Source organism: Netta rufina (assembly GCF_964035555.1).
Source record: "Netta rufina genome assembly, chromosome: 3".
Lineage (NCBI taxonomy): Eukaryota > Metazoa > Chordata > Aves > Anseriformes > Anatidae > Netta > Netta rufina.
In genome coordinates this window covers 36,083,379-36,107,502 of record NC_140125.1, presented here as the reverse complement: position 1 = coordinate 36,107,502, position 24,124 = coordinate 36,083,379, and the positions used below count along the sequence as shown (strand labels likewise).

General features: G+C 34.7%; 1 protein-coding gene across 1 annotated transcript in view; it reads right to left on the bottom strand.

Annotated features, from left to right (window-relative positions):
• DNAH8 (dynein axonemal heavy chain 8) overlaps positions 1 to 24,124 on the bottom strand; it is a gene marked incomplete at its 3' end in the record, with an annotated part of 131,064 nt that overhangs the window by 46,843 nt on the left and 60,097 nt on the right. Inside the window, exons 43-57 of the mRNA XM_084283418.1 lie at positions 23,553 to 23,731; positions 21,968 to 22,155; positions 19,911 to 19,997; positions 19,694 to 19,801; positions 18,750 to 18,884; positions 17,011 to 17,172; positions 15,326 to 15,572; positions 13,127 to 13,368; positions 12,907 to 13,047; positions 8,524 to 8,761; positions 7,556 to 7,698; positions 4,975 to 5,109; positions 2,771 to 2,893; positions 900 to 1,113; positions 262 to 371 (exon numbers count right to left, since the gene is read on the bottom strand). Coding sequence (XP_084139544.1) covers positions 262 to 371; positions 900 to 1,113; positions 2,771 to 2,893; positions 4,975 to 5,109; positions 7,556 to 7,698; positions 8,524 to 8,761; positions 12,907 to 13,047; positions 13,127 to 13,368; positions 15,326 to 15,572; positions 17,011 to 17,172; positions 18,750 to 18,884; positions 19,694 to 19,801; positions 19,911 to 19,997; positions 21,968 to 22,155; positions 23,553 to 23,731 — 2,452 coding nt within the window. The remainder of the gene's footprint in view (positions 1 to 261; positions 372 to 899; positions 1,114 to 2,770; positions 2,894 to 4,974; positions 5,110 to 7,555; positions 7,699 to 8,523; positions 8,762 to 12,906; positions 13,048 to 13,126; positions 13,369 to 15,325; positions 15,573 to 17,010; positions 17,173 to 18,749; positions 18,885 to 19,693; positions 19,802 to 19,910; positions 19,998 to 21,967; positions 22,156 to 23,552; positions 23,732 to 24,124) is intronic.

Genomic DNA, 24,124 nt, shown 5'->3' with positions numbered 1-24,124 from the left:
AAACACCCTATTCCTAAGTTGTAGTGATTAAAGCTTCGGGTAACATGAATAAAACTACAGGAATGAATGAACTGATACGGCCATTCATCTACCTTATATACTAAAATCTAGTATTTTCCAGATTCTTTCTCCAACAATTTTTAGCTCATCTTTCTCCTGTTTTCTTCTTGCTACAGATATGTTCTTAAGGAATATGTGCCTAAGTTAGACTAACAGGCACTCTTTTCAGACTGATAATAAAATTTTCCCTATAATTTATACCTTTGTCCACTGCCACAATATTCTACCTGTCGGGATCAATTTTTTCACCATATCACATACTTCAGGACTGAAATTTCTACATGAATGAAAGTATCCACAACCAATAACACCTTAAAAGATAAAATGGAATAAACAATTAATCTCAAGATGCAGGATAAAATAAAGTAAGTTGTGAGCAATATTCCAAAAATGCAGTTAAAACTAATTTGCTTTTAAATTATAGATCAAATAATTGTCTCTCTCATCCATGACTTTTCTAAACAGGTAGCATGGACACCTGTTGGTGACTGCTAACATTTAACAATATGCCATAGTGACAAAGTTAAAAGAATGCCAGCAACAGAAGGTTCTTCAGGCAATGCAGATGTATTACATGTTAACAGCAGTGCTTATAATCTTCCAGGAAATCACGATTACTTTCTGATTTTAGACAAGAAAAATCATTAATAAGAAAGATAAGCAGTTAGAGGGGTTCATTTCTGTTCCATGGCATTATTTTGCTGTAATATATCTCCAGTTGTTTCACTGGAAGCACTTTACATTTGCATGAGAGAGAGAACATAGTTTTATAAGTTTTAAATCTTTTTTTTTTTTTTTTTTTTTTTTTTAATCCATGCTAAAACAAGAAAAATAAGTACCAAAAATTTTGTCTATGGATGCATTGGATGGCAATGTACAATTGAATATACAAAACTGTCTTTTTAAACGCTGGGGAATATCATTACGGCCTCCTCCAGGATGTATCATTGCTGCTATTAATTGTACATCTACAATTGTAGTGAAGTCTCCAGGCTTATCCAGGCTGTACATTCCTTTCATTTCCATCATTTGACGAACAATTTCATTTGTTATCTGTAAGTTTATGTAACATACACATTAGAAAGGCAAACCAAAATGTACTCGGTGATAATTTAGTTTATTCTTGTAACTTTACCATTAGTCCCTAGAGAATTTTAATCTAAACTCAGACTAAATTATGTTCCTTAGTCATATGGAAGATCTTGGTTTATGTGATTCTAAAACTAGAAATATTATTTCAGAACCGGACTACCACATAATATGAAACAAAATGTGCACATATTAGTTCCATATTTTGCTATCAGGTATTCAGCTTCAGAGTTTCAAATTGTGCATTTAGTCTTCCATTGGGAATCCTTAGAAGCAAAACACCTTATTCTTTTCTAAAACAGAAATCTGCTTATTCTGAAAAGACTATTCACTTTGTATTTTACTCTACAGCATCTGTATGGATCTGGAGGCACCATAGAGTTACCACTATAGCAACTGCTCCAATAATAATTAGCAAGCCTTATGTGCTCCAACAAAGCCATGAAGTGCAACAGGGCACTCATCACAAACCATCATCCCATAAAAAATATTGGAGAAATATCTTGGGACCATGATCAAAGATGGAGATCCTTCCGTAACTGAGATTCTTCCTATTACTGAGTAATGCCTGGGCCTGTAAGGATTTTGCCTCAAACACAGCCACTTGCCCACATTATAGACTACGGTTAAGCAGGTCAGTGTTGTGGATTATGTAATGCTACTTTAAATTAAAATAATAATAATCATTTAAAAAAAAAAAGATCTTAAGTGAGAGCAAATGATGCAAACCAAATAATTGATATAGGCTAGCATTTAGGTAAAAGGCCAAATTGCAGGTCAGAGAGACTAAAAACACACACTTGGCTTCAATTTTTACAAAAACAGCTTTCTAAAGTGAAGAAAAGGAACTATTTGGACTATACAAATTTACTTAGATCCCTACTGCCACTTAAATATTTGTTCAAGCCCACTCTCAGAAAGAAACCTACTCCCCATACTATAAACAAACAAGCTTAATGCTGTAATTACTCTTAACCCAAGCTCAGAGCCTCACAGCCAGACAGCCAAAGGATTCAAATCTGTACATGGGTCTCCCATTTGAGCAAATTGAAGAAAGTAATGATAAGCATACTGGCCCTTTACATTATCATAGTAATTCCAGAAAACCTAGCATCTTGGTCTAGAAAGACTTCAGACTTACTATTGGAAGGAACTATTGAATAGTTTTGCCTGATTTGGGATCTGTGTAGGCATACGAATGCTACAAACCCAAACTGTAGACAATGGCTCATCAAAAGCCAAAAATGTTTAATCAATTTGCAAGCCAATTTGTTACCTTTTAAGTTGGACACAGCCTTTATTACTTTTTGCAAGGTATCACACTTCTGTTTGGCAGGAAGTTTGCTTACTGGTGCTATCAAATTAGTGCCAAACTTTAACAATAATATGGTATTTTAGTACAGCAATGCTTTTATTTAGTCTTAGAAAAATATGAGAAAGTGGAATAATGTAAGGTATGACACTTTTAACCTACTTCTTTTTTTTCATTCCATAAATACATCATAATTAGAAAGCATTAACAATTAATAGTAAATTAAAATTTTGAGTATGTCCACAGACTTCTACATATATGCAAAAATAGCAACAGTATGATAATAAATTGTACTAGTTAACAATGTACCTGATCTCCCCATTCATTGATAATTGGCATATTGATATCATCAATAAAGACAGTCATTTTTCTGCCTCCAGGAGGTCCATAAGTACTTCCAACACGTTTGTCCACATAACTCTCTATTGTCCTCTAAAAATTAAAGAAAGTCCTTGTTTTTTATCTAAAGCGACAATATTTAAAATGTATTGTTAAAAAAAAAAAAAAGTGTCACTTTACTTAACCAATGATTTCATCTTTCCTCTTTCAGCTTTCATCTTGAAGGAAATCTATCCATCTATTTATAGTATGACAGCAGACCATATAAAGGCAACTTAGATTCCTTTTACAATAATTTCCCAGATGTCTTGTAGACTAAGTAAAGCAGTATTTTAACATTTTGGTAGCAAAAATCTTTTACACTGAGTTTTGAACTGAATAAGAAGCAGGATGTGATAGACAAGTAAGACACGGATATTTAATTGGAATATATTTTCAAAGCTCTCAGCTCAATGGTCTTTCTAAAGGTACTTGGACTTTTAGAAACAATGGCAGAAAAATACCTTAAAAGATGGTAGAAAATGCTTTCCTTAGACAAATAATTGTTTTGGTTTTATAAGCATAAGTGTTGTTCTATATGAGGAATATGGCATATACTGTGATAAAGATAGAAGTATTAATAACATTTTTGGAAAGATCGCAAACAGAAAACAGATACAAGTTTTATCCAGCGTCTTTCACCATGGAAAATATTTAGCTCCATGTTCTAGGATAATTGCATATAGAACATCCTTAGCATTAATACATCATTTTGGAGACATTTAATAAAAGTGAAACTGCTAAGAAACAGAAAATGATTATATTAGAAAATAAAAATTTTTTTTCACAGCTATCATGTCTAAAATCAACTTGTTTTTCAAATAGCCTCAGAATGACAACTCAAACTTCAAAAAATATTTTGAATGCAGCTCTTTCAACTGTTTAGAAGTATTTCAACTGTTTTTTTTTTTTCTCTTTTTTCCCAGCTACATTTCTCTCTTAGAAATCAGTATAGTGAACTATGTACTGAGCTAGCTAGCTGAAAACAAAAAGCATATCTTCTGAGGTATCACAGGACTATAGCAGAGACAAGGCACAATAAGTTCCTTTCATAGTGTCTTTGTACCAGACAGGAGGAACCCATAATATACTAAGTGAAGGACACTGAGACAAAGATACTGACTGTTCAATTAATCTTGCATGCATGAAAGGATGCCTGCCTTATTTTGCTTCATAGTTTAATATATACACCATGGCCAGACATCTTACACATAACAGAAAAGCCCAGCAGGTGTTCTATGAGTTTGCAATTTAAAAAAAAAAAAAAAAAAAAAAAAAAAAAAAAAAAAAGAGAGAGTGTGATTGAAGTTATGATTTCTCACCATTTACTTAATACCATTTTGAATTAGTTTCTTAAAAACAAATACTGGATTTGGGGATGGAATTTGTAAAATCTGCTTCATGAGCAGGCTTTTCAATTACAAAATCTTCCCCGATGATTACTCTCCTACCAGAGCATTCTCACCATGAATTCATTGCTTTCAAGAGGTAATGAAGCCAACTAAACTTACAGGATCACATCCTAGCAAAATAGTATTGAATCATAGTGCTGTGGTATATCTTTTCTACCTTCATCCTTTCTACCACTTGAAAAGCTATCTGTAGTATTTGTGAATATTTATATGGATTTTTTGCAGTTCTTTTAGGAAAGGGAAATTTTATAAAGTTTCAGTGCCAGAGGACCCTCTGTCATTATACTAGTCACTCCTGAACTGAGGAGAAATAAGATGATCTGCTTTTTTTTTTTTTTTATTAAACTATATATATATGATTAAGAACTACTGAATCAGAAAAAAAAAAAAAAAAAAAAAAAAAGATGAATTATAAAAAAATCATTAGTCTAAAGAGAAATTAAGAATTTTCAGAAAAAAATAAAAATACTAAAAAATGGATTCTTAGAATTACATAAAGAAAAAGCACTCGGTAATCATGCATCTATATGAGTGAACACATTTTATTCTGCTCTGAAAAAAAAAATAATTTTAATAGAATTTTCTGAAGTTTTTAAGTGATATAGAGAAAAAAAGTTCCTTTAAACTTTATTTCTCCATCACTTATTTTATCATCAGAATTAAGTACATTTAAATATTTAGCTAGGACATAATAAACAAGATTTGCAAAAGTTATATTTTTACCTGAAACATAAATGGTTCTGTGGCAGATGAAAAGTTCAGACATTTTGACAAATGTTCTTCTGGATCATACTTCTTCAAGTATGCCTTAATCATGACTGTCTTTGCAGTCCCCTGTTCTCCTATGAGCAAAACTGCCTGCAACAGACATTTGAATAGCATAAGTAGCATCAAAACTATTAACTAAGTATGCATAACAGAATTATTTTAGAGAAAGGGATACTTTCTGTGCCTAATTTTGAAGGCATTGAATATTTTGAATATTATTCTGGTAGTTTTGCTATGTCTCCATATGCAGTGATACAGTATGTACTTTCATCCCATCTCAATTCTCCAACATAAATTAGGTATTGAGTCAAAATAGAAAGGATTAAAGTGAGAATGTACTAGAGAGTTTACTTTATTTTTTTTTTCCCCTCTCTGTAGCTTAGTGCCTTCTACTTTCTAACACACTCACTGCAGACTGCTGTAGCAATCTCTTGCAGTGTATGACCCTTGGAAGGCCTTTTTATGACGGGAAGCAGTCTCGAACGTCTAATCTGAATGTACTCTTTGGTTCATTTTTGACACATGCTCGTGATAGGATAATTCTTTCTTCCTGGTATTGTCCTGAAACCAATTAAACAATTGCTAAAAGAGATGCTTTAAAACAGATATTTTAGAGGTCAGATCAGAGTCAGCTCCAGTTGGCTCCAAAAGGGATCTGCTGCTGGCCAGAGCTGAGCCAGTAAGTGATGTTGGTTGTACCTCTGGGAGAGCAAATGTAAGAAAGGGGAAAAAAGTCTGCTTCACAACAACAGCTGGAAGAGAGGAGTGAGAAACAACCCTGAAGACAGAAAGGTCAGTGGAAAAAGTGGGCAGGAGGTGCTCCAGGTGCTGGAGCAGAAGTTCCCCTGCCACCTGTGGAGAGGCCCTTGGTGGAGCAGGCTGTCCCCCTGCAGCCCATGGGTCCCACATGGAGCAGATCTCCACACGGCAGCCTGTGGAGGAGCCTCCAGTGGAGCAGGTGTATGTGGCCTGGAGGAGGCTGTGGCCAATGGAGAGCCCCCGCAGGAGCAGGCCCCGGGCCAGACCTGCAGCCCGTGGAGAGGAGCCCACACAGGAACAGGGGTCTGGGGGGAGCTGCTGCCCGTGGGGGACCCGTGCTGGAGCAGTTTGCTCCTGGGGGATGGACCCTGTGGTATGGAGCCATGTGTGCGCAGTTCTTGAAGAGCTACTGCCTGTGGGCAGCCCCCACAGGCTCAGTTTGGGAAGGATGGCATCCCACGGGAGGGACCCCAAGTGGAGCAGGGGCAGAGTGACCATGAAGGAGCGGTGGAGACGAAGAGCCAGGGACTGACCTCACCCCCCACTCCCCATTCCCCTGCACTGCTCAGGGGAAGGAGGTGGAAGAGGGTGGATGGGGGGAAGCTGTTTTTAGTTTAATTTAGTTCTTACTGCCTTGTCTTCTAGTGAAAGGCAATAAATTATATTAATCTTCCTATGCTGAGTCTGTTTTGCCCATGACAGCAATCGGCGAGTGATCTCCCTGTCCTTATCTCAACCCTTGAGCCCTTTTCATTGTATTTTCTCCCCTTTTTCCTTTGAAGAGGGGGAGTGAGAGAGCAGTTGTGGTGGAGCTCAGCTGCCCTGTAGGGTAAAACCACCACAAGTATCTTCTGAGGCATTGACCTTCAGAGATTTACCGTGTTTCTAAATATCAAGATTTTGTGCGGTTTTATAGTCTGATCAAAGGGAGAGCCAAATTATGGCCTCTGGAACAGTTTCATCAAACCCAAGTAAAAGGTTTTGTGTCCAAATCCCCTAATTTCACAGAAAAGCCAAGTTCCAGCACTGGCTCATACACTTGTGGTATTTCTAATATTGGTTCTAGATACCGATATGGGAGTATACTGACTTGTACCTCACAGATTGGCACGTTTCCATGGAAGGTTGCTAGTGCTCTTAACAGCACTGTGTAATGCAAACAGTTTTGGTGGTGGTAGTGGTGGTGGTTGGTTTGTTTTTGCAGATTTTCCACTGGGCAAATAGGCCTATATATGTATTAAATAACTATGGTTTGATGTGGCCTGTGGCCCATTATTGGACCTTACTGGTATAATCTGTATAAGAAGTATTGTCTCCTTTTCTGTAGTCATGGCTGTTGGTATTAACTACAGTTTTCCTACTGAGAGGGAGCAAATACAGTAAAGGTTAGTAATTTCATGTTTATCATAAACTGACTTGTGAAGTCTATTATCCTTATTTGTCTATTCAAGAAAGCATAAACTGGAAAGAGGAATATGGTGTAATGACTAGGGAAAAGGTTTTATGTCTTTCTCCAAGTAAAATGATGTGTTGTTGGAGTTAAACTTCTATGAGAAAAAAATACCTTATTAAATGGATATTTAACACTTTTTTTTTTTTTCTCAGAACAGAAATAGGTATAGAGAATTCACGTCAAGGAAACAGAAATAGAGTAATAATGATACAGCTGGCAAGCCACGACTACAGACAGAGAATGTGAACGATGATTGCAACTCCAATTCTCAAATCACGTTATATTTCTATTTATATACACATAAATATATAATCCTGCACTTACTTTGTTTTGCTTTGCAATTGTGTTTATCAAAAACTGTGTTCTGACATTGTCAACATTTGGAACCAGAATAGATGCATAGTCTGGGACACTATCTGTTGGATAAACATATTCCTGAACATTTTTACTCCAGTGTTCCCAGTCACCTGAAATGACAAAAAATGAATAAAATAAATTAAAAAAAAAAATCTATATGTCCTACTTAAATTTATAGGTAGCTACCTAAATAAAAAGGCCAAAATAATGTTTACCTGGAAACTTGTTTTTACTTTATTGGTGAAAAGGTATAGAATGTGAAAATATGGATTGTGTGTGTATACACTAAATCAACATTGCTTGCAAAATAACCTAGATTTGGATAAATGAGAAGCAGATGCATTAATGTGAGAAAATAATATGAAAGAACAATAAGTTCTTTGCAAATTTTGTTTTGTGTGTAATTTAAACTATAAATTATTTCTGGAAAATATGACACTATTTGAAGCCATACAATTTAAGATTTATTGCTGATCATCAGACATGGATAAAAAATGATTATGAAGTAGAATTTAAATTGGATTAAAAATATAACAAAAAAAATCTAGCTGTGAGGAAATTAAATATAAACATAAAAATAATTTAGGCTAGAACAGCCTAAGCAGAAATTACCCCCAAAATGGTAGACTGTTTAACTATAGTTAATGAGAAAAAAAAAAAAAAAAGTGCGAATGAAACTAGAAACAAAGGAAGAAAATACTACCAATGAACACTCATTCTTGGTTTCTAACATCTCACCTTGACAAAGCTGAAAAGCCATTAAAAAGCCATGGCTGTTGAAAAGCCATGGAGAATCTGTGTTATTACTGTACTGTCAAAATCTGTGCTTCAATTACCAAAGAACTTGGTCTAAATAAGTAACTTTAAATTTCAAATGAGCTATATTCAGTTTTAAAATGCCAGTATAAAAAACGACTGCCAATGCTTTTTCTTACCGTAATCAGTAACATAAAATTCGTACATCGTTTGACTTGTGCCAGGGGGAATTTCTGGCAAATCTAATTTGTTATCATGAGCTCTAATGAAGGCTTCAAGTTTATCTCTGCTATCCAACTCCAAAAGGGCACCTAAACTCCACATTATTCCAAAGGAGAACAATTTATGCAGATGAGATATAGTTGATAAACCACCTTCTTCCTTCGATGGAATCAAGCCCTCCAGAAGATTAATAGACTGAAAATATTTTAAAATATTATGCATTAAGAAAATATTACATAATCATTTTTTATTTTTACACATACGTACTTACCTTTATATGCATTATTTATATGTATTCAAACTTTAAATTATAACTTGAAAATACAGATTTACCAAAGAATAATAAAAAATTCAGAACTACAAACTCAAGAAAATAGATTAAGGATATTTAATCTATTATTAATTATTAATTCATTATTATCAATTATCATTCATTATTATTAATGTATGTGTTTATATTTATATAAACCTGGACAACATTTTCAAAATTACTTAAGTGCTTTGCTAGTCAAATATCCTTTTAAATTATGCCTACCTGATAATGTAAGTTAAGATCTAGAGTAACAGAACAACATTTTAAGGGTATTTATAATACCTAGTGGGATATTCAGAACTCCAAAATTAGATGGCCTTAATTAAATATTATAATGTATGTGCCTCCTCAATTCTGAAAACTCCTCAAAGCATCTCTTACATTAAAATTCTGTTAAGCATGGAAGAATTTTCAGTTACTTTCCAATGTATTCATTTAAAGTATATTCAAATGTTGCATATAGCACATTAACTTCCATTTTGTGTAAAAAACAAACAAACAAACAAACAAACAAAAAACCTTCTAAATATCCAATTTTATGATTGCTACCCTCTGTTTTTAAGTAACTGGATTCCAGAAATCCAGTAACTTGCTATCTATGTCATCACTCACAAAACCAGATGTTTATTTTGACTGTCTTACAGAACATCACTCATATTCCCTTTCTGTACAAATCAGCATCAAACACATTGCTTCAAAATATTTCTTTCTAACAGAGAATCAGACTTTCAGTCAGCTTCTGGAATTAGTATTCTTTATGCTATCTTGGATCTCAATCTCATACTGAAGTAGGAAGTAATGTAGTAATATATACATATACATATATATACACATATATAATATATATATAAAATACAGCCTAAGGACATAAGTAGTTAGAATACTTTTGATTAATTTAAAACTCAGTTTAAAAAAAGATGATTAACCAATATCAATTATAGTTAATAACTTTAAAATAATGCCACAGCTTTTCTTTGGGAGATGATATCTAATTATGATAGATGATTGTTATCTAATTATTGCAGATACAGGCTTTGTCCCACTTTATCTGAACATAATCTGTTTGTCCCCTCAAATATATGAACAATTGCAAATTTTTACATGATGCTTTGGCTCTTAGCAGTATTCTGTAGCAATATATATATATATATATATATATATTAAGAAAACAGATAAAGATAAACTGTAAATACTACAAATGGTTGTAACAGGTCAGATGAAAATACCAAGTGGACACTTTCTGAAGACTAAAAAAAACAAAAAATATGATACATCCCAGTGGTACTTGGGTTGCAGTAGTACTGACAGTGGTACTTCCTGCTGGTAATCTGTGCAATGTCTTTCTGTACCAAATACACTTTTTCTAGGTTTATTAGTCCTCTATATATTTTTCTACCATGAAAGGATCAGGATTGGTCTTGAATGTACATACACTTTTACCATCCATAACACCCTTTGGCAAGATGTTCCATAGGTGTGCTATATATGGCATTGAACAGTTTGTTTTATCCTGTGCAAGCCCCTTCATGAATTTCATTTGCCATTTTATTACCTATTTATTCAGTCTCATAAAGTCTGTCTATAGTTCTTCATGGTTAGCTGTTTTGTCCTTACCACCCTCAATAATTTAGTGTCATCAGTAAACTTCTCCACCTACAACTTTTCCAAGTTTTTAATGAACATTTTGAACAGAACTAATCCCTGCACGGGTACCTCAGAACCAGTGGTAACATCTCTCCTTTGTAAAAACTGATCCTTTACTTTAATAAATAATTTTCTTTCATGTGACCAATTATTTAGCTGTAAATAACTGTCTGTCTTCTGCTATGACTGCTTAGTTACATGAAAATCTGGTAAAGAACTCCACTGAACATCTTTGCTCCTTCAGGCAGACAGTATCAATCAGACCATCCTTAGCTACAAGTTAATTGACTTTTCCAATAGGCTTATAATACAGGATATCCCTAAACAAAAACCACATGAATCTTCTAAGGTAAATTTTATTTGTCAATGTAATGAGGTGGGTCAGAGGAAAGTGAACAGTCAAAACTCAAATATAAAAGTAAAAACAGCAGAAAAAAAAATCTAGGATCAACAGTAGAATATATATAGTTAGAAAATCAAAGACAGCGGAAATTACAAGAAAGAAGGCAACAGTGGAATCACTTTTACATAATACCATTATAAGGTAATTATACTGTTAGGATTGGGGCAAACGAATGAAAAACACCTTTAACGGTGAATGCTAACAAAAAACAGATAATCAGGTACACATGTTTGAGTGGGTGAACATTCAAAACTTGATTTCTGAACTCTCAGGTACAAGTCTGCTATCTACAACTGATCTGGGGTGTAATTTTTGATAACATCTGGGCTAAATAAAATTGGAATATCCTGAATCCTGCAATTAGTAAAAAGACATGAGGTAGATGCACCAGTCAGGAGGCTGATCAGGTACAGTGCATCTTAGACCATTTATGGGAAAAGTAGGACCTTGAAATTTGGGGAAGAAGAGGTGGTAGGTGAAGAAAAAAAAAAAAAAAAAAATGGTTCCCAAAAAGAAGTAGTAGTCTTGGAAAAAGAGAATGCAGAAAGAAGGAAATTAAGATTATGGCTGGAGGAAAGAACTTGGAAGTGGGGGAAGATCCTGTAGAGATCAGAGAGAAAAAGCTGAATAATGCCAGGGGACCTTTGTCAAGTAACGCCCAGTGCTGGTAGCTGCAAGTGGCTGCTCAGCACAGAACTAACAAGACTTATTGCTGGAGCCTCCCACAACAAGGGCAAAATCCCTGCTGGGAAGAGGAACTGAACATAATACTAGAGGGGGGAAGCAAATGAGTGTCTGAATGCATCAAGTTATCAAGCAGTGTAAAAGGGTCTGATCTCACTAGATCTCAGGTAAGCACCAGCATGGAGATCTGGTGTGGGTTATTTACCAAGACACCTGTGAAAGAAACTAGAGATTTGCATCACAGGAAGCAATATTGAATACAGGTTAAATCAGGGAAATATTTCCCTGTTCAGGAAGTGCAAGCAATTAACACTAAAAAAAACAACAACAACAACAAAACACACACACACACAAAAAAAAAAAAAAAAAAAAAAAACACAAAACAAACAAAAAAATCACATAGAAACTTCTAGCCCCAGGAAAAGTTTTCCAGGAATACAACATGAATTCAGTCAAAGGTCTCACAGATAAAAAATGCAGAAGAAAAAAAATGCTCTCTCTGTAGAAAATTTATGGAGACAGTAAAGATATACCAGGTTCTAACTGGGTACTTTAATATTAATTGTAGTGTTAGCCAAAATATTACCTTGTCTACTCTCTTATTCAAAGTCACTACTGATTTTTTTTATGAGACTGTCAGTATAAAGCTGAGATTACATGGACAAATGCAGAGTCTGGAGACTTAGAATCTGCACATGACAACTGATTCATAAACAAATCAGCCGGAGACATGCAGTATAGGACTTGCAATTTTGCAAGATCTGCCAAGCAAATAATTCTTGTTGATAATAAAAAACTGATTTGATCCCACTCAAGGAAGAATTGCAATTAATAGGAAGGGAGAAGTTAAAATTATTATGCTGAACTTGGAAACGTTGACTGACAGAATCATAGCTACTATATCTAGATAAAAAGTTAATTAGAATTATTCTTTGCTGTCTCTGCTGACAGTACCAGTAGGGTTGGTCTGATCCTTACAGCAATATATTTGATATTTAAAGAATTGGAATGAGACCACAAGCTTAAAAAACACATACTTCTGAAAACCTTTTAAAGCTTCCAAATTCCAGTCAACAGAAGACTAACCTATACAGAAAGCAATGAGAAGCAAAAGTTTATTTTGCACATCCCTAACAGTTCCTCTTGTATTCCCTAAGAAACAAATACTGAGATTGTGGTTTCCTATGTCAGGAACAATCTTTTCAAATAAAATTTTGTTGTAATCAAATGTTCATTTTGCTATTTTTCCACACTTATTATGTCAATTCATACAGACTTACACAGTATTTGTTTTACCTGCATAATGTAGTTACATTCCAGAAGCTCCATTTTGGGATTAAGGTTTAGTTTCATATATGTATATGCTGGTTCAAATATTCTATCATACAAACTTTGTAAAACTTCAGCTTCTTGAGGAGAACGTTTTTTCAGCCATGCCTGAAAAACATCCACATTATTCTTCTGTATAAATATATAACAAGGTAAAATTAGGAGTAGCCAGCAATGATAATCTTACTTGCAATATCGGTCTCCAGCTAAGGGCAGAGGAACTGATATAGACCATACCCATTCGAGAAACTGTGGCTGGAGAGGCATTCTCAATGTTGTGGACTTCAAATAACAGCTTACATGTAGGGGACATAGGAATTCGATCTCCATTTGCTAGAGTGAGGGTCTTGTTATCATCCAAAACTGAATTTAGATTCTCAATCCAGATTGCATCTACAGGACCATCTAAAATCAAAAACACATTTTCACCTGGAAAAAAAATAAAAATACATGGTTCATATCCTCATGCTCAAAGAACATGAAAAATACCTCAGAACTTAAATAATGTATAAAAATAAATTTTGCTTACTGTAAATTCTGCTGTCTCCACACATACTCATTACTATATGAGTTGAACACCCAGTTAAGATACCATTTTTGAAAGAAGCAAATGAGGGCTTTTTTTATATCTTTATAATGTACATCTCTGATGAGATTGCCTGTTCTGGTTGCTGGACACCCAACCAACCACTTTGTCACTCTCCCTCCTCAACAGAACAGGGGGGGAAAATAAGATGAAAATGCTCATGGGTTGAGGTAAAGATAGAGATCACTTGCCAACTGCCATCATGAAAAACAGATGTGACTTGGGGAAAATTAATTTATAAAATTACTCTATAGCAAGGATATTAAGATACTCGAATGCATCTAGAGGAGGACAACAAAGTTGTTAGAAGGGCCAGAAGATAGGTCATATGAGGAAGGGCTGAGGACACTTTGGTTTGAAAAAAAGAAGGCTCAGAGGCAACCTTATTGCTCTTTATAACTTCCTGAGGAAGGGAAATGGAGAGAGAGGTGTCGGCCTCTTCTCTCTGGGAACTAATGACCGGATGTTTAGGAACTGCACGGAGCTGTGCTAGGGAAGGTTCAGACTGGACATTAGGAAAAATGTCTTTACCGTGAGGATGCTCAAGCACCTTTAATAAAATGTTTAAACACCTTTTAGCCCTGAATTGGTCAAGCAGTGGGACTCAATCTTTCTAGGCCCCTTTCAGCTGAACTATTCTAATTTATTGCCAATTAATATAGAATTGGATGATGAGAAAGAAAGACAAAAAACAAACAAAGAAAAAAACTTTTCCTCCGACCCTCCACCCTCTTTCTAGTCCATGCTCAACTTCACTCCTTCCTTCCCAACCCATTTAACTCTTCTTCCTTCCTCCACCACCATCTGTATGGCATGCATGTATGCCATACAGATCATGAGGGTTGTGATCAGTTCATAACAGCTCCTCTCTGCCACTCCTTCCTCCTCACACTTTCACCCCGTTCCAATGTGGATCCTTGCCATGGATCCTTCTTGTTCTTCAAGAAAATTTGCTCCTGCATGGGTCCTCTCCACAGGCTGAAGTCCGTCAGGGTAAGCCTACTCCAACATGGGTTCTCCATGGGCTGCAGTTCCTTCAGAGCATATCCACTTGCAGTGTGCTCTGGCATGGTCCTCTCCATTGCGCTGCACGGAATATCTGCTCTGGTGTCTGTCCCTCCTTCACCGACCTTGGTGCTCAAAGGATTGTTTCTCTTACTTTTTCTTCCTCACAGCCTGAGCAGTGTTTTGCCCTTTCTTAAATGGGTTACCACAAAGACACCACTATTTTCACTGATAGGCTCAGCCGTGTCCCGTGGTGGTTCTTTTCCAGATAAAACTGGTCACGTCCAGCACAGTACAGTCCCTGGCTTCTTGTCATATAGGTCAGCCCTACAGATCCCTTGCTACTAAAACCTTGCTATGTAAACCCATTTCAACGTCAAAGACCAAAAACCAAACAGTTCAACATTTCCTTTTTTAGAAAAGAACATCCTTTTGGGAAGGTTCCCTAGAGGAATTCCCTTTCTTTAAGGTCTTTTCCAACCTTAACAATTCTATGATTCTATAAGTAAATCTTCACTGTATTTTATCAGCCTCCAAGTCTCCATCTGCAGCCTCAATCTGCACTATAGAACTAGAGTGGCAAGGAAACAAACAGTTGTCATATAGATATAATACTGAAACAATAATTTTTTTTTAACTCTTGCCCTTTCTTGAGAAGTGAATTGTAACATTGGCTATGTTCTCTATAGCTGTTTTCAAGAAAGGACTTAACCACATCTGCAAATTCAAGATTCTGTTTTCAATATGTAATTCAAGAGGTATTTTTATGACACCCCACACAAAGTAATTACATACCCTTTTTAGCTTTCAGTGTTTTCCTCCACAGTGTAGAAAATATTCCATCTGTCCAATCATTAGTTGCAGCATCTAGTTTCCCAAACATCTGAGGAGCTGTTATAGCTTTGGGATTCATTCGCATTTCTCTATGAGGTTGTCCACATTCTGTCATTGCTCTCATTAATATGGTTATGACCATTGTTTTTCCAGATCCACTAGGTCCAAGTGTCATCAATCCATGACGTACTAGAGAAGTTTCATACAACTATTAAAAATTAAAATGTTTTGAGAAATAAGCTTTTGGAAGATTTTGGCTTGCATTTAATATGTTTGATAGTCAGTGATTATAAATATATTAGACATAGAACATTACGTGCTCAGAACTGAAACCAGCCTGTGTTTGTTGATTTGTAGTGTGTTGTGGAATTGTCCTAATATTTAAAGCACCAAGTTTACTATGAAACAGTTTATCGAACTAAATCTTGCCTAACATATTCAAAGCAACTCAACACTTTATTTTTTTAACCAGATTTTAAACAGGATTTTCTGTATTACTCAAAAGGAAAAAAAAAAAAAAAGAATAGTAGCAAAACATTTAACACACAAATAAGTAAGCAGTAAAGTGCTAAAACATCTTGAGTGTATGAAATAAACATAGGCGCAGCACTTCCTGCACGTTTTTGTATATGAAAATTGTACAGCCTATGAACAAACCTAGCACCTCAAGACCTTCCTATTAAATAACTACATACCCATTAATCAGCAACATGCCATACGATTAACCCACACTAAACAAAAAATTACCATAATGCAAAATCATGGTCTAACCGTTAATTCATTAGTTTATTGAACATAATGTATTATAAATATTTCAAAAATCAAAAATAATTAATTTTTCAGAACACCTTAACAATCTTCTGTTTTTTGGTTCTTTCATTTTACAGTACTTCCTGCATGCTCACTTGTATACTTAGCCTTGTCATAGCTTTAAATAAGGTTGTCATAGCATACACTAAGACTGCCTGAGGCTTCTACACATACTTTATCTCTTTTAACCCAATATGGCTAAGCTGAATGATTACCCAACAATACAGGTTCTTTCTCACATAAGGTTTGAGTCTTTATTTCCTATAATGTCTGCTCAAACCCGTCATGAAGACCATCCTTCATTACAGAAACGTATTTCAGTCATGAATACACACCTCTTTTTTTTTTTTTTTTTCTACTTTGCCCTGTGATAGGTCTTTTAGCTCTCATTCCCTATGTAGCAGAAGTTGTGCCCTGGCTTTGTTTCTTGTCACTATTTATTTTCTGCCTTGGCCTTCAAAATGCCTCCCAACTATTCTTATACCCTACCATCCCTACTCTAGCCTAAGAAACTCGTGTTTAGGGTGCCATTTACGTGCTTCGTTTCTGCATTCAGATAGCTTAGATGCACTACCATATCTGGGAACGGCTGGGTTAACGCGTGCTTTAACATTTTTGTTTGTTCTGAATAATTTAACGAAGTAATAATAATAACAAAAAAATGACCCTTAGTATTCCTTAGTGTGGTCTACACTCAACCTTTATTTTATTCCAGTACTAGCAGCACAGGTCCTAAAATGAGACAGAAATTTAACCATTAAAATGGTGTTCTGACTTCTGTTTGTTAAAAAGATTTTAGGGGGAAAAAAAAAAAAAAAAAAAAAAAAAGGTTTTACCTGAACAAGCTTAAGATTCCATGGTGGATGGTTAATCAATCCTGCCTCTTCAATCTGATTAGCTACTGCAGCCTGTAGCTCCGTATATGTACTACTGTCCAACTGCAACCCCGGAAATAGATCATTGATAAGACTGAGAAACAAAGGTTCATCTTCATCTATCTGGAAAGAAAGAAAAAAAAAAAAAAAAAAAGTTATGACGTGTTTAAAGAATGATTATCCAAACTTCTCAAACCAAAATCCAAAATTAATCTCTACTGTAATAATAAACAGTAAGAATATATTTTCTAAATACAGATGCCTATGTTCATAAATGTGTACTACCAACAGGATAGGTCAATAAGGTGATAGCATTTTGATATTGTCATCCATGCCATGAAAAAAATAAATTCAAAACTGAAAGAAATTTCCCACTGAGTACACACTGAATCTATCTGTAAAATCCCCCAACAGTCACAGCATATATTGGACAGAATATCCTTTCTGGAAAGAAACCTTTCCATAACTTCCTTTTCCAGGCCTTAAATAGTTTTCCTCCCAGCATTACCAAACACCACCAGAAGCAAACTCCCTGAAGTCAAAAAAGCATAAAATAGATTTAGTCTGTACCTGAGCAAAAAATGCTAAATTTGTCACAACATTTCCACTACCACTAAATTCAATACCTCTGTAATAGAACCATAAAAATACCAGGATTATGTGCTTTCAATTCCTACAACAAACAACACTCCATTCAATGCAAATGCCCTTATGGTAACTATATTGGTGGAACTAAACAAGACCCTGTCTACCCAAAAAACTCACACTATCACTGGAAAAAAAAAAAAAAAAAAAAAAAAAGGCAAAATTCTACATTTAAAACATTCACTGCATGTATGATTTTTGAATCCTAATACTTAAAGGACACCTCCAAAACCTTTCAAAAAATGTGTTAAAAGTAGAATTCTTACACCTGCTGGATATCAAACCGACAAATTTGATGCATACATTGGATTTACAACACACTAGAATCTCTGCTTCCTAGTAATCTCCATGTTCAGTACATACATTTTCCCGTTTCCATATAATACTGTCTTCAATTTAAAGGCATACAGGCAGCAACCGCTTTTTTTTGTGTGGTTGGTTTTGGTGTCAGCCTTTGTTCACACGTTTGTTTGGTGTCAGTCACTGAGATAGATGCATACACGCTATTAATTTGTCTATATATTAACTCTGTTTTTATTTTCTATTGCTTTTGCAGTAATTGATAAAGCAAAACCTGATTGAAACAGACTGACAATTAACTAGAAATCTTTGGCACATGGTTGTTACGCATGTGCTAACTGGACTGAACACTACATACTTCATTACTTGAGGACTTGCATTACTGGCAACTGTATAAACTAGCAATGTACACTGTTGAGCAGGAATACTTTAAAAGATTAATTTAGTTCACATTCAAACTATTCAGTTTATTTATAGTACAGTAATCAGTCTATACAGATGTCAGTATGTGAAATGTCATACCCACAGCTAAACCAATATTAACTTACTTGAACATTGCACCCTAAACACTGTTTTAAAGTTCAATAAACATTCACTAGCATTTAATTATGTTTATCACTTTTCATTTTTTAAAAGAAAGGGGTGTTTTTGCTTTTTTTTCTCAACCTCTATTAAAAAAAAAAAAAAAAAAAAAAAAGAAATTACTAGTACTCTTGCACATAATACGGTGCTAAAATCTTAAGTTAGATTCTTACCAGCTTAGAAAGATTCATATCTCTTAGCCCTCTCATAACAATGCTTAATTCACTTTCATTTGGTCTGGCCCTTTTTTGAGATCCAAGAGTCCTAAGTACTGACAGGATATTCCTCAGGCCAAAGTCATAATGAACCTACAAGAGGGTGAAGAAAAAGGCTTATGTATCAGTAATGAGTTCTATAGCTTTATTTCATCAGTATATCAAATCTTGCCTTACTAACCACCTTCTATATTGTAGTTACCCTGCCTGGAAAAGGTAGCTAACACAGGAATTGTTGCTGTTGAGGAATTATTCTATTAAAATAAATGAAGGACAATAATATTATTTTCAGGAAGGGAGGGAGTGTAAGTTTTCTACTTCAAATTTCATTGACTTCATCATTTTCAAACCCATATAGCAAGTATTTTTTAGCTCTTTGTCTCAGTTTTCAAAAAAAACAATAGTTCCATTGCAGACTGGGACTTTCCAACTGAGGAAACTTAAACCCTGGACCTCAGATGAAATCAGTTCTGTGCACTGCAGAGCAGCACTGCGACTTAAATCAAACTTCAGACATTCCTCCTGCAGTTTCCAAACTCTGAATGCTTTCTCTAGACTTCTCTAATCTTACAGAAAAGTGACATCACCAGGTTAATTTTCCCTCACTGCCACGTTTAGGCAGGGAATTTCATACATATGCAACTGAATGCTAACATTTTTAACAATTAGATAAGTGTGTATCTGACTACACATACATGAACTAACATGGTTATTTGTTCACAAATTTTAATAGAAACATGCTTGGATTATATTTTAATTACTTCAGTATTTTTTTAGAAGCATAAAAGTGATTATTCAGGAAAAAAAACCTGCACAAACCAAAACTGAAGTGTGTATTTTATGTAAAAAATATTTACATATACAAACACAAAAACAAAGAGGAACAGAATGCATAACATTACCTGCTTAGTGAGCTGCTCCTCACAAAGTTTATAAAGAACAAAGAATTTCTGAGACAATACCACATTGTCAATAAATCCATAACTTGCAAGCTTAACTCTTATGATTATCTGAAATAAATATATATATATTTAGAAAATATTTTTTCTGAAGATAGATAAGGAAAGTAAAAGAGTCAAGTAAAAACATTTTTTCTTTCAGTTCACTCATTAATTGTACCTGTCTATCTGGAACCATCATTGAAACGGTTCTAAACTGAATTTTTAGATTTTCTGGAAGTTCTTGACGTCCAGCATATCCAGGATTCTATATAGGAAGACACACTGCATTATTATTTACAACAGTCAAAACAACATTCTTCTTACTGTTCAAGAAAAGTAAATTTAAGCACAAATGCCTGGATCTGTTCAGTTAATACCCTTGTCATAATAAACTTAAGCTGAACTATGAATTAAATACCTTATACATAATGGTGTTATAACTGCAAATGCCAGCCAGCAAACATAATTTTAAAATTTTATGGAATAAAATCTACTTGGTTGATTGCTTCTACTATATTTCCAGAAGAAACACTGAGCTCTCAGTAGCAAAGTAATTCTAATAAAATGATAGTTCATAAGGAAAACAGTAATTATGGAGAAATTTCTGGTAACTGAAGAATAAATACATGCTTGACTGACACTGGTCAAACCTTAAGCATTCAGGGAAGAGGAAGTTCTATAGATCTTCTGACATGTTAAAGATTCAGTAACTAGCAAGAGTCAAGAAAAAAGAATAATAAGCAGTCTACAATGAAGAAATATAAGGGTGTTCTTTCCTATATTTCTTGTGTCTGAAGTTTATTTTTAAAATACAGACTTTCACTGAATGTTTAATTGTGAGTGAATCCATCTGCTTAAGAATCACATAAAAATTGGAATTCTTTTAGTGATAGAACTAATTTTAACAATAATTCAAGAATATGCAGAGAATATTTTGTAACAGCAGTAAAAATAACACATTCAACAAAATTAAAACATGAAAACTTCACAACAAAGTCATATGGAATACAGCATCAATGACTACGAAATTCTGACTAATAGAGGTTTTCCTGAACCTTGCTGCAAACATGAGGAATACTTCTAACATAAAACAGGTGACATTTACAAAATTAGAAGTGGTCAACATATTTATGGCCTCCTTATTATCCTGCACTTGAACATGCAAATGAGTATTTTAATTTCCATCTGCCTTGGCATTAGGAAACATACATTTGAAAATATCCTGCTGCCTATGAAATTACAGGAATTGGACCTGCAAAGCCTCAGGAATCCTGTGGCAACATGACAGAATATCCTGAAAATTCATCTAAATCCAGGAGTTTGTGTTTCAGCCTTGGAGTAATGGTTGGTAACTGCCTGTCTAACTGCTTGTCTAAAATTCTATTATACTACCTTGCATGTCTTTTTTTTTTTTTTTTCTGTAGATTATCCATTCAGATGTAGAACATATCTTTGATGGATATATATTGCAAGAATTTTTCACAAGTTGTCATTATAAGAAAGGGAACAATGCATCTCATAAATGCCACCCAGAATGCAGGACACAGTACTGTCATAATGCTTGTGCTAAATCCCAGATTGACACACAGACCAGAATGGACACCTCTACCACTGAAGGCCAAAACTGGACATCTAGCATTGTGGATGTGTTGACACATCCTGTATCAGCAAATGAAAGTGTCCAATCATTTTTTCATAGGTTTTGGAAAGACCTGTTGTCTCCACAGTACAAAGGGAGTAGTTTATTCCAGAATCATTGTACTTATGGTCTGTAAATCAGCTTTAAAAATTCTTATTTTATTTTTATTTATGCATATAAAATGCCCATTAGACAAAACATATCTCCTTGAAAAATCTTTCCTGTATCTCCAGGCTTAATTGAAGGTCCTCTTTTTTTCCCCTACAGTAGCTTTCTTACTAATACTGTTACAGCTTTTCATTTACAGAGCATTTGTGAAGTTTGGCCAAACTTTTAGCTATGCTACATAATGAATTGCAACACAGTAGAGGGGATGTAATGCACTGAACCTTAGGAATAATCAAAGCAAATATTAAGGCAAGCAATTCACAAACAACTATTTATATTGTGTTCTGGTAGTTCAGTCTAATTCTACAGCAACAGCTTCACCTAATTCATAAAAAAAAAAAAAAAAAAAGAGTTATTTTCACCTTGTCATGTTATTAACTTGTATATGGCATAATTTGTTACTTCTAGGGAATTATTGCGACATTTACCATTGTTAGGAAAATTCCAAACTCTGGATTTAAATCCACACAGTCTCCATCAGAAAAAATGAATTGCTTTTTTCTTTCTTTTCTTGCTGTTAAGATAATATAAATTTGTTGTGCTGCTACGGACAAGACAGGCAACTCAATTCGGTTGAATTCATCGAAACATCCCCAAGATCCAGACTGTGCAAGGCCTAAAATAGGGACAGAAAAATTGTTACCTCTTTTTTCTTCATGCATATTTCAGATATCTGAACTACGTCTTTTTTTTTTCTTCAAATAATTAAAATTAATCTTATTGGCCTGTGGCCAAGGCCTATATTCCTCCAGTCTACCTATTTTCATATTTATATACAAACTGAATTAATGTTAGTTGATTTCTACAAAATGGTTGATAGTGAATCAAAATCAGAAAAATCTTTTGGAAACATGGAGTATTCAGCGGATCTTTGGTACTGATCTTTCCACAAATTAAGCCTTTTATTGTAAAGTAGCATTAAATTCAATTCTTCTGCAAAATGCAACACTGTTCATCTAAAAAAATCAAAAATAAGTGACACACAATTTCAAAAGACTAGCCCTAAAATGTTACATTACAAAATCCTGTTGTTTTGTTGTTGTTGTTGATGTTTGCTTGTATGTTTTTGTTTTAATTCAGGTTTTTACTTTCAAGGGTTTTTACTTTCACGTAGTGAAAAGGGTTCAGGTTTTTTCTTTCAAGCTTAGAAACACATTATTTTAGACACTTTTATGACACTATTATTTCCTTGTTATGACAATCAAGCAACAACAACAAAACAAAAATTTGAATAGTTTCACCCCTTCTCAATACATACATGTATAATACCATAGCTTAGCAAAATGAGCTGACAGACTTCATGAAGTTTAAAAAGTCATTTATCTGGGACAGAATAACTCATTACAACAACACAAACTTGGTGCTCATTGGCTACAAAGTAGTTTTGCAAAAAAGAAATGGGTGTCATGCTTAACAACAGAGCATGAATTGGAATTATGCACTTGTCACAAATGAACCCAGTTGCATTAAGATTATATCCAGCAGGTTGAAGGAAATCAGTGTTTGCCTCTACTCTGCACTTGAGAGACAGCAGTTGTAGCATATCCAGTCTGAAGCTTTCCATCAGAGGAAAGACACTGCAGCACAAGTCCAGCAGGTGGCTGCCCTAATGGCCAGGGGATTGGAGGATATGACAGAGTAGGAGGGGCTAAGAGAACAGTTTCTTCATTCTGAAAAGAAAAGCTAAAGGGAAAGTCTATTGCTGTCCACACGAATTGAAAGCTAAAAAGTTGGAGCCAAACTATTCTGAGATGGACAGTGGAAGAAGAGCCAGTGGACATGTTGCAATGTGGAAAATTCCAAGTCAACATGTTTACAAAAAATTTTACCATGAGGTTGGTCAAATACTTGAACAGGGGGCCTGAATTGTTTTGGTTATCCTTGGAGATACTCAAGCCCAACAGGAATAAGGTTCTTTCAGCCTGCCACAATGGCACTTGCTCTGAGCAGGAGGTGGGACTAGATGACCTGTGGAGGTCCCTTCCATCCTAATAAGATTCTATGAAATCTTACCTTTGAAAATCCTACCCAAACCTCTGAAGTCCATTTGATCAGAGCAGTTAAAGACTACTACGTATTTTCCCAGAGCTTTTCCCATGTCTTTCGTCGTTTCTGTTTTACCAGTTCCAGCTGGTCCTGCTGGAGCTCCTCCCATGTTCATTCCCAAAGCCTGAGCTAAAGTTATATAGCACCTATAAATGTTAAATCATATTGATTTATTAAATCATATATATGTTTACGCATATATATGCATATGCAAACATAAAAAACAAACTACGTGCTATATTCTTGCATTACTTCTTCATAAAGCAGTTCCATTGAATTCACTGAGTTCAGGAAGATCAGAGTGGTAAAAGTCATGAAACACGGCATTTAAACATTACATATACAATCAAAAAGTATTTATCTGGTCTTTATCTAGTTCATTACAAACAGTGAATATTCAGTAAGTTAACACATTAATGCACACCACAAAGGAATTTAACTGTAATTAACTCTTTTTGAAGCTATAATAAATAGATTCTGCTGTTGAATGGCGCTACTTCATCATATTTGGCAGTATCTTAATCTTTATGTAATTCATT